Below are 11814 nucleotides of genomic sequence, written 5' to 3'. Positions count from 1 at the left end.
GATTGGACATTGAGGCTATAAGGAAACAGAAGAAGCGCTACGAAAACATGGTTTGAATTCATTATTTGCTTGTCATTGCCTGTTTTTTTTTGCTTGTTTCTTTTTGTATACAATTGCCTGTTAATGTTATGTATTATATATGTATATATATGCTCATTTCTTTATTTTGTTATAACGATATAACAATGTCAATGTGATACACTCATTGAGGGGCACTGACTGTCCCAGAAGCAATTCACAGAAAGGGACTGAGAATGATCTTTGGATCAAGAGGAGGGAGATGTTAACCAGGGGCTGCAGAGAGAGACAGGCAGGAAGACAAGCTGCTGCCATCGCTGCCTGGGAGATGCTGACCACAGGCTGCAGAGGGAAAGGTGGAGACAGGGGGTGTCAGTTGTCGATATCGCTAACAGGAGATACTAGATGTAAAAAAATGCTGACATAAAGAAAGAAACAGCTTGTGAACTGAGGATAACCCAGACCTAGGAGGTGGCCTGAGCCAATCAGAACCACTTGGTGCCAACCAAGTTCTGGAAAAAAAAAGTAAGAAAGATGAGGTAATGCAAAAGCCTTATTTGGACGAGGGCTAATGAGGTAATGCTACCGAAGTCTCTGGTCCAGGGCCAATAAGGTAAAGATGTGCAATAATTGAATTAGCCTGAGCCAACAGGAAAAAGACAACACGACTTGAGAAAGAGAAGGAAAAAGGATGAAAGAAGACCCTAGGGGTATGCAGCCAGCGAAAACTCCAGAGACCAACTTTCGCAGAAGCGCGCCCCTCGTCAGGGACGTGGTGACGGTATCGAGTGCGGCGTCTGGTTAACGTCAGTCCCCGGCAGCCACGACAGCTATTCTGCACCGGTATTCGCTTTTATATTCTGTGACTATTCTGGAAGTGTTAGGAACCTTTGTGGGTGTACAAATAGGTTCTAGCTCTTTCGGGAAAACATATGAGTTACATGTGTATCGTCTAAAGTATAAGCCATACGTGTACCTTTTCATAATATGTAAATAAAAGAAATTAGTAAGTTACAGCAAAAGCAACGCTTCCCCTCTCTTTACGAGCCGATAACCGGAGCCGGTGTATGCCGAGCTTCAACAGTTGTTTTTAATCCCTTCAGAAAATTCACACAATGAATTCTGTGTACTGACACACGGTTCCAGAGAATGACCAGCCCAGCCCGTGATCTTTGGAATTAGAAACAGAAAAGGGCTTTGTAACTTGTACTGAATACTGGCCAGGAATAGAGATCAAAACAGAAGGGAGGAGGGAATGTTTACAACACATGTCAAAAATTGCATTACCAAATGGTTCAATTTACAAACATCAATAACCAAAAAGTGACTGAACGAATAACTTGTTCCAACTTCAGATTGCACACAGCTGCGTGAAGTGAATGTTGTAAAAATGCAGGTAGAGTAATCCAAGGCCCACTGTTGAGCTGGAGACACAGTATCATATGAATGTCAGTCATAATAATTGCCTCTATGTTTAGTCACATGGTACAAAGAAGCATTTTGATACTTTCCCCAAACTGCAGATTTATTAATGTACTGGCTGTTAGTACTGGGCCTGAGGTTTAACCCAATGAAGGATCATTGAATTTTTGATTTAATCTACGCTGTATTCAACCCTCCTGCTTCCCAAGAAAATCTGATTGCAGGGTAGGGGGAAGTCTGAGGGAGATTAATCACAGATTGTTGTCACCTTTCACTTGCTAATGTAGGCAGAAGCTAAAAGCAGGTCCTACGCTCACCCTGTCAGACCCAAGAAGTTTGTATTGGGAAAGAAAAATAGGTGGATTTCTTACTTTCAATAGCAAATTATATTCGCACAGCAAGCGAATCACGAACATGGTATATGGGTAATCTAGCAATTTAGTTAATTGTTAACCTGATTGAAGAACTGCCCATGCCAATGAATCAGACATTGGAGTTGATTTCCACACCTGAATTAAATACTAAGTGGAAGGGCTATCAGTGGAACAATTGGTCAGACTCATCATGGATAATGATGTAGCACTAGTTACAACATTCTCATGAACACCGGAACAGGTCAGTCAATTCTTTCAATCTCTTATGGTGCTTTTTTTTCCATATGAGCCACCTAATCTAAACACAATCTCATCTTCAGTCTTTGTGCCTTTTAATGTTCCTCAAATTGGACAACCCAGTCACTTCTTTATTTTTGTTTCACAAGCTACATCACTTCCACGCTGGTTCAATTGAGTTTGATGTTCAATAAGTATGAATGTGTTTGCACGTCAACTGCTGTAACTGGAGTTGAGATGCCCAGTAATTTTACTTCTGTACTTTAGTATTCCACTAAATTTTAAAAAAAAATATAATCTGGAAAGTGGTCATATGATCTTATCATTTATGCTAGTGTGAACTGAAATGTAATTTTATTTTGTTTGGTACTTTTATGCTGTAAATTTGCATTATGTTCTCAATGGTTATACATATTAAATTTTCCATTCTCTGGTTAAGTATGACATTAATTATACAGCTTTACTTTGTTTGATAAAGTTGTTTAAAAGTAGGCTAGAAATACGTTAAACTGACATTGTCTGAAATGATATGATATTGTCTGAGCAGACATGCTTGTCTGGTCTCTCTGTTGCTTTGATTCTGGTCTCTGGCATATTTTAGCCGCTCGCCTCACTTTACATTCTCTATCAAGATTTCAAGAATTGTGGAATTCCTCTCAGCTTTAACGTCAAAACATGTAGAATAAAGGGAATACAACAGTACAGCACAGGAACAGGCTGCTTGGCCCACTGTGTCTGTGCCAACCATGATGCTGTTCTAAATTAAACCTGTCTATGTGTGCATGGTCTGTATCGCTTTATTCCCTGCCTGTTCATATGTCTTGTTCAAGTGCTCCTTAAACATTCTTCTGTCTCGTTCTCCTCATAAGCCATAACCATGGCCGAATCTTCGTTCAATTCTCACCACCTTTTAATTTCCTCATAACGCATTGAAGAACCTCTTTTAAGCATTTTTCCACATTTACAGGTAAAAATGGGTACATCCTTCTCTATTGCCTAGCTTCTTTGTCTAACGTGTGTTTTTTTTTAAAGCTTAGTCTATTTTTACTTCTGTGACAATTTTAAGGATGAATGATTTAAATTTCCTGAACCCTTAAAATACATTTGCAATGATGGAAAGCTATTCCTGTGATAAGCCACTTGGTGGAGTGTTAAGTTTGGAGCCTTTATAGTGTGGCTTCAATTCATGCATTAAGAAGCTCAGCAGCAGGGTGTGGTGGCTTGAGGGAGGTTAAACTCTCTCAGTTCACCCCTCTGGTTGCTAGGGTTTCTAACACAGGACAGGGTTCCAGACAAGGGCAAGAGAGATTCACAAGGAGGACTAGAGCAAGTACCTGTTCTGAAATATTTGCTTATGTTCCTTAGACCTGTAACTTAATATTGGCTACTTATTAGACAATGTTAAGGCCTAATCTCCAAGTTGCAAAAGATGTTGTCTCTCTCTGCAAGTTATCGAACAATCTTTTTAAAATGGAAAAAGTACTGTCTAATGTTCTAGGATTAACACCGAAACAAAACTATTCTAATTTCTTTTTCAAGGAAGCGTATCTTTTTCTCTGCATCAAATGTTCCTTGTCATTCTTTGCTTCCCCTTTACCAGAGTACTGCCCCACTGCCAAACAAGGGTCACGGTCCAAGTGTCTCTCCCCCTCTTCCCACATTGCGTAGTATTTCAGGCATTGCTCTCTCTCTCTCTCTTTCTCTTTCTTACTCCTGCTATCAGCAGCATTTCTGAGCTACTCATTGCTGCTAGTATCAGTTTCTGCTGAGTCACAAATTTGCCCTTTTATGGAGTCTGTCGACATAATCCTTTGTACTGTGTATTTTTTTGGTTGCTGCTACATTTTGATTACAAGCACTTTAAGCTTTTTAACAGTAAGGCTTAATAGTTTTAGAAAAAGACTTACAGTAGTACACTTTTATTTGCTGACATCAAATGTATCCTCCTTATCAGGAGCAAATTCAAGGACTGTGAAGTTGGCCAAACCTTTCCAGACAGACACAAAGAATGATTATTCTTAAGGCCATAATGGTTCTATTAAATGTACAACATACAAAGACCAAGAGTGAACCTTGTGAACTGGATTTTCAAACCAAACAACAGCCAGGAAGAGACACCTCAAGTCCTGCCTCTGCACGGAACTGATCCAAAACCACTGGACAGGTGTTATTTCATTTGCCTTCAGGTAAGCGCTTTCACTTCATCACCTTCTGACAAGGTGATAACTGGGATGGAGTTAATTCTGTACGGTATACAAGCTTGGAGATTTGAGAAAGAAATTTCTTAGCGCAGCTGCCTCACTGAATAAAGTGAAACAACAAAAATCGGTTGGTACCAACATTGGAATTTTTGGACGAATGCAAGTATTGATTTTAACCTCTTTCATGTGCGACTTGTAAGGCTCTGTCATTTGTACATAAGTAATTCGCAAAGTTTTCAACGCCTGGGTATTTATGCCCTTTCTGAACTGAAGACAATGTGGATGAAAAAATATAGATTTTTAATCGCTATAAAAAATTGCAGGCTTTTGTGTTTTGTGTCCTAACGTGAATTCACCAGTTTTAAAATCTTCCCACTTCCAGCCTCATCCCATGTCCAGCTCTCCCTCTCATCCCCACCTCCTTGACCTGCCACAACCCGTCCATCTTCTCTCCCCCTATCCGCCCCACCCATCCCACTGACCAAACCCCACCACTCTCTATCTGCATTCGCCTATCACCATCCCACCTACTTTCCCCAGCCCCACCTCCCATTATTTATTTCAGAGCTCTCTTTCCCCCTCCCCATTTCTGATGAAGTGTCCCGACCTGACACATCAACTTTCCTGCTTCTCTGCTGCCTGGCCTGCTGTGTTCCTCCAGCTCCACACTGTTACCTCTCACTCCAGCATTGGCAGTTCTTGCTATCTCTGAGGTTTTTGTGTTTGGTATTATTTAGCACCAAACCCAGCGTCAGTATTCAGTGAAGAAGGCTGTTGGATGAAACCAGTATGGCACCTTGCTTTTAAAAAGTTGTAAGACAATTGTGGGTAACTATCACTTGGCATTTTTATTTAGTTTTTAATCAATAATTAAGAAAATAATAGAATCTACCAACAGGAACAAGTTTAAAAAAACTTGAGTTGAAATAATCCAGTTCATAGTGATGTCATGATGGGAAGATGGATTACTGTTGAGGCATCCACTTTTCCAATGTACATCAGTAACCTGAATCTAAAAATGATATGGAAATTGATGGATGATATCAAATTAGGAGGGATAGTCAAGAACGGCTGAACATTAACTTTGGAAGTGTAGAAGGAAAATAGAAATTGTTGGAGATACTCAGCAGGTATGGCAGCATCTGTGGGGAGAAAGCAGAGTTAATGTTTCAAGTCTGGTGACTCTTCACCAGTTGTATAGCAGGATCTATACTAGATTATACATCGCCAGAATATGCCATACACAACTCAATTCAGATAAGAGCAAGGATTTCAACTTTTAGAGAAATGAGAGGCATGCTCAATTGGGTTGAACTGATAGGAAACGCTGAAAGATCTGGGAGCGGCAGTGGACTTTGTACTTGGCACATGTAGTCATTTGCAGAGCAGCAATCAACAAACAAAATGAGATATCGTCAAACAGTAAAAAAAAGATTTGGGCTCCTTACCTAAGGGAACATGTAGCAAGGCCAGGGGAGTGCAGTTGAAATAATTCATTAGCCGTAGTCTCAATTAAAATGAGATTATATGGATTGAAGAAGTGTAGTGTTTTTTTGACTGACATTAATTTTGATCATCAAAGTAAAATGGAAATATCCATGCCCTGGAGTTGAGCAGAAACAGTTTTGGTGTCAAAGAACTGAGTTATGAAGAAACATGAAAAAGTGTAAAACTTATGGTTATTTGGATTGTAATGGTGTGCAAGGAAATGGGGAAAAGGCAGGAGATTGGCTCTGGGTACTGGCACAATGGGCTGAATGGCCTCCTTCTGTGCTGTAATGATTCTGTGAAATGAGCCAAGTGAGAGAACTGAATAAACGCGAGTAAAATCTTAAACGGAACAGAAAATATTAATCATGAACATTGTTTCAAGTTAAACCATGTCTGCAGGACAAGAGAACACATATAAGTTAGTCATGGGCAAATTTAGGCTTGTGGTCAGGAAACAGAGATTAAGATTTGGAATAGCTCACTGAGTATGTTAATGTAAACGCAAATGTATAAAGTGTTGGTTCTGAATGGGATAATCCTAATACATATTGGCTCCACTCTTACGCAGTATCACATTCCAGTAGAAACTCTCACAAGGTACCAGGAGTGGTCGTCTGGGAAAAACGCCAGTTCCAACAGATCTGACCCTCGCATCAAGAAGACCAAGCAGAAAAGAAAAGCTTTGAAGAGAATTTAACGCTTTAATACACAGTCAGCAACTGAACTGGAATTACTGACAATCTGTAGATCCTGTGGAAGTTACAACAGGGCAGGCTCAGCAGCCAAAAGGTATAACTTTCTTCAGAAGATGGGAAGAATCGAGGTTGGGTTGTTGGCTAGAGAAAGAGTAAAGCCAGCCACTGTCAGATAAGGCTGAAGATAACTGGGACTGATAAAATGCTTTACAATGGGCTGTTATGTGAGTGGAATTACACTGAGTTATTCAGGTCTGCTCAAAGCTAAGATTGCAGGAAATCAGTAACGGCTGTCCCTACCAAATAAGGATGAAACACTTGGGATTGGTCACATGCACAGACAATTCCAACTAAGGCATATGTTTGGCACAGAGAAGAGCCTGAAAAAATTCTTGATTTTTCAGCAGAACTTCGAAGAATAACTCTGCAAGAGGCACCCAACATCAAGAGGTGTGAAGACATCAAGAAGAGTTCCAGCCAGGCCAGCTGCCAACTCTCCTGGGTAACAACATTTGGGTTTAGTTGCAGAACCCAGAGTAGTGAAAGAAAGTGAGTGAAATACCTACAGTAGTTAAAAGCATTTACGTATTAATAATTTTAATTGCATTTTATCAAGCTCCGTGTCTCCACTCTATCTTCGTCTACGTTCGTACTTTTGTCTCTCGGAGACAGGCAACAATATACTTAGAAAATGGCAAGGCCTTCGTGAAGGAATCCCTATAAAAAGCAACTTGAAACTCCAGAGAAACTGTTAATAAATTTCTCTAAGGGAAGAGGGAATAATGTCAGGAAAAATTGTGCCAATACAAGACCAGAGAAGGCAAAAGAACAATTTTTAAAAGTTCTCATCTCCTTCAATAAGCATCTCAGCTTTGGGCATGCAGGCTCCACAAAATGAAGCTTCGTGCAAAGGTTAAAAAGTCCAGAAGATACACTTCGATCGGGGCTACAGAATCAGGAAGGCCCCAGAATTTATTTAAATTGAAACCAGTAAATTTTAAAGAGACTTCATGAAAAACGTCTAGCAGAAAAAGAACTGGAAAGAAAACCTGAATATTTACAAGGACTTTGACTCTGTTACTAAGCCACAATTTCAGCAGGCATATTTATAAAGGCCACAGCCACCATTTTGTTTAAATGCTTGTGTTAACCATTCAGTTGTGTGTAAGAGAACTTCAAGATAAGTAAATGTTTGTATGTGTGGGAGAAAGTGCTTGGTGTTTTAGATCATGAGGCCATGACCAGCATTCCCTCTGATTTTCCTACCGGGTGTGTGGGTCTCTGTGGTATATGCACGGCAGTGACCGAACCGGCAGTGAATGCAACGACCAGCATGCCAACATTAATCAACACATCCGGAACATCAGAATGGGCATGTGCTCACAGTTTTAGAGGGGATGTTTCCCATAACTGGCCTGCCTGGGAAGAAGCAGAAAACTCCATCTTGGATGCAGAAGGTGGGGAAAACCACTGGAAAAATTCAGGAACTGCCACTTGGGATCTTGTTTTAGAAAAAGGTGGGAAAACGTGGCAAGCCATTCTGAAATACAGTATTACAAAGAAACAAAACAAATCAATCAGTCTTTTGCCTCACTGGACTGACACACTGGAAAACAAGCTCCGCTATTCCTGGAGTCGTCATGAGATTACAGCCTGCAGCTCATTTTAAGCTTCAGTTTCTATCGTCAGTTTGGACACAGTAACCTCTCTTCAGTGATTATAACGCACCTATGCTCCAAGACTCCCCACGAAACAAAAGAATATTATACATAATGTGTAGTGTAATCACCAAAACAAAGTACAATATGGCAAGATACAAAAGACTCTAATGAGGAATTGAAAAAATAAAACACTTCTTTTCCCTAAGGTGCAGGAGTTCAAAACTAAAGGATATATTTTAAGGTGAAAGAAGATTTAGAAAGGACTTGAGGCTCAACCTTTTTTACACAGAGTAGTTAGTTTATGGAACAAAATTCCAGAGGAAGTGGTGGATAGAGGTACAGTTACAATGTTTAAAAGACATTTGGATAAATCCATAAATAGGAAAGGTTTGGAGCGATATTGGCCAAATGCAGGCAGGTGGGACTAGTTTAGTTTGGGAACATGGTTGGTGTGGACTAGTTGGACTGAATGGTCTGTTTCCACGCAGTATGACACTATGATTTGTTAAAATGCACACAAAATTCCTGTCTTTTTAGACCCAGATTGACAAAGCACTGATCCAGGTTCTGTATTGAATTGCTATTTATTTGAAGTAACTAGACTCTATCTAGCTACAGGCAAGTCATTAGAACCCAAAAACACACACAGCCCTACAAATTAATTTTCTCTTATTCCTCTTAAACCCGCCCTCGTGCATGCATAGGTTGGTGCATAGACAGTTCAATAGTCTTCATTCACAAGATCTGTTGAGTTGGCTCTTGCCCATCTTTCTTGCTGGTTTTCCTCATTTGAATGCTTCAACTGGTTTGCAAGAGGCATGGGGTTGCTGGTGCATCCAACAATGCAAGTCAGTGCTTAATAAGTGGCCTGCAATGGGTCAGAGAGCTGCTATGGTGGTTGCGGGGTTCTGGCAGGTGCCAAGGTCTGTGTATGAAGGGTGCATGTGGCTAGTGCCCATGGACCATGATCTGAGATGCTGCTTGGTCCTCCCATCCAGCAAGGACCTGAAGTCTCCAGGTACCTGTTCTGACTGCCATGTCTAGATTTCTTTATCTGGTGAGTTTGGTGAAATAGGAAGTGTTGGTGTGTCAAACAAGCATTTAACAAGCTTTAATCACCATCAGTTGTCAAATTGATGCTGCCCAGTGAGAAACTCATCTTGCCATTTGTGAAAAGCAAAAAAGACAGAGTGGGATTCTCCCCTGTAAGGAAGGGCCTCATTGGGCTTGTCCAGTTTTGCCTCAAATCTCACTATGGCCCACATCACTCAGTCCCGTGTAAGATTCTGTTCAAAGATCTTGCGAAAACAGACACTACCTTTTGATCAAGAGAATCTATTTGCATATGGTCACTCTAGAGAGGCACGTGACACTGGGAACAAGCCAAACACCTAATGCACAATGTCAACAAAGGCTCACCGACATAGACAATGGCCATACATCACTAAGTGATGCTACATTTACAAAACACAAAGTCCTTCCACAAGACATGATCAACTGGGGCTCATGTCATAAAGGAACATGGAGATTGTGTGGAATAAAAGTCGTCAAGTGGATGATCAGTCAAAATCATAATGAATGACAGGAGGTTCAACAGACAAAATGACCTATTCTTGTTCCTATGAGAGAACTAAGATTGCTGATTGGTGGCAAAGTGAAAGCAAAAGAGCTGGGCCACCAAATCCCTACTTTAAATATACTGTATAACAGCAGGCAAAAATTCCAAAGATTCTTAACCCTTCATATAAAACCTTTCTCCTCCTCTTTTGGACATGGGTCACTTTCACCTTTTTTTATTAAATAGAGTCAGAGTCATAGTCATAGAGTCTCACAACATTGAAACAGACCCTTCGGTCCAACCAATCCACACCGACCGGGTCGCCCAAACTATGCTTTAAAGTAAATGTTTTAACTGTACCTGCATCCACCACTTCCTCTGGCAGTTCATTCCACACACTAACCATTCTCTGTGTAAAACAAAACAAGTTGCCCCTCACGTCCTTTTTTAAAATCTTTATTTTTCCTCTCACCTTAAAAATATGACCCCCTAGTGTTGAACTCCCCCACCCTATGGAAAAGACCCTTGCAATTCACATTATCTATACCCCTCATGATTTTATAAATGTCTATAAGGTCACCTCTCAACCTCTGACACTCCAATGGAAAAGGGTCCCAGCCTATCTTTATAACTCAAACACTTCAGCCCCCACAGCATCCTGGTAAAGCTATTCTGAACCCTCTCCAATTTAATCAGATCCTTCCTAAAGCAGGGCAAACAGAACTGCACACAGTACTCCAGAAGAGGCTTCACCAACGTGCTACACAACCTCAACATGATGTGCCAACTCCTACACTCAATGGTCTGAGCAATGAAGGTAGCATGCTAAACGCTGTCTTAACCACCCTGTCTACCTGTGATGAAAATTTCAAAGAATTATGTACCTGAACCCCTAGGTCTCTCTGTTCAACAACACTACACAAGGCCCTACCATTAACTGTATAAGTCCTGCCTTTGTTTCACGAAAATGCAATACTTTGCATTTATTCAAATTCACCTCTATCTGCCACTGCCTTAGCCCGTTGGCCCATTTGATGTAGATCTCTTTGTAATCTTAGATAACCTTCTTCACTGTCCACTATACCACCAATTTTGGTGTCATCCACCAACTTACTAACCAAGCTTCCTATTATTCTCATCCAAATTATTTCTATAAATGACAGACAAAAGTGGACCTGTGGAAAGCTGCTGGTCACAGACCTCTAGCCTGAAAAACAACCCTTCACCGTCACTCTCTGTCTCCTGCTGTGAAGCCAATTTTGTATCCAATTGGCAAGCTCTCAGGCCCCCAAGATTTTAGATTTCTGAACATGAACAAACATCTCACTTGCATTCCAGCCTATCTATCCCTTTTTTAATATTTTGGATGTTTCAATGGAATCACCTGTCATTTCTTCAAAATTTGTTTTCCCAAATCTCTCCCTTCTTTAGATGGCTTTACCACCTCAGAACCAAATCTGGTTAACCTTGTTGCACTTTCACTGTAACAATAAGATCCTTCTGAAGGTAAGGTCACCAAAATTGCACCCAGTCGTCCAGGTGCAATCCAACCAAGCTTCTGTAAAATTGAATCAAAACTTTGCCATCTCTCTGCTCATTGTTTTGTCATATGGGCTGACATACTATTAGCTTTCCTACAGCTTGCTGTACCAGCATGTTAGCCTTCAGTGATTTAGTGACTAGGACATGCTAGTCCCTTGTGCATCGACACTTTCTAACCACTTTACCATTTATGAAATATATAAGTAGTTCTCCCTATAATGCGATAGTTGCGTTCTTGCATGACCTCACGCTATAGAAAATCGCATTGTAGGGAAATCACTATACCTGTACAGCAGAAAGTTTGCATTGTCCAAAAACATCCACTATTCATCAATTGCATTACAGCCAATTCGTGCTAGCGAAACACACGATATATCAGAACTACCGACATATCTGTTTCTCCTCCTATCAATGTGGATAACTTCACACTTTTTCCCCATATTAGCCATGCTCTTGCACACTTTCAAAAGGACTTGGACAGATTTAGAAACTGCTTTGCATCTTGCCACCTAGATTTGTTGTCTATGAACCTGGAAATATTACACTTAGTCCCCACACCAGTGATACATGCAGTACACCGTAAGTCAAAACCCACTGATTTGGGAACAAGCCATT

General features: G+C 40.6%; 1 protein-coding gene across 4 annotated transcripts in view; it reads left to right on the top strand.

Annotated features, from left to right (window-relative positions):
* The first annotated feature begins 1996 nt into the window (after window positions 1-1996).
* The window catches only part of zbtb38 (zinc finger and BTB domain containing 38), a 106318-nt gene continuing 96500 nt past the window's right edge, over window positions 1997-11814 (top strand). Inside the window, exons 1-2 of one of the 4 annotated variants that reach the window (XM_048604765.1) lie at window positions 1997-2055; window positions 4006-4237. In XM_048604765.1, the coding sequence (XP_048460722.1) occupies window positions 4094-4237 (144 nt within the window). In that variant the 5' untranslated portion in view covers window positions 1997-2055; window positions 4006-4093. Of the gene's footprint in view, window positions 2056-3237; window positions 3378-4005; window positions 4238-6311; window positions 7558-11814 lie in introns of those variants that run through there. The other 3 variants (XM_048604764.1, XR_007263562.1, XR_007263563.1) reach the window with 3 other exon arrangements.

This window comes from Rhincodon typus, chromosome 13 (assembly GCF_021869965.1).
Source record: "Rhincodon typus isolate 14 chromosome 13, sRhiTyp1.1, whole genome shotgun sequence".
NCBI lineage: Eukaryota > Metazoa > Chordata > Chondrichthyes > Orectolobiformes > Rhincodontidae > Rhincodon > Rhincodon typus.
This window is presented reverse-complemented; position numbering and strand designations above follow the sequence as displayed.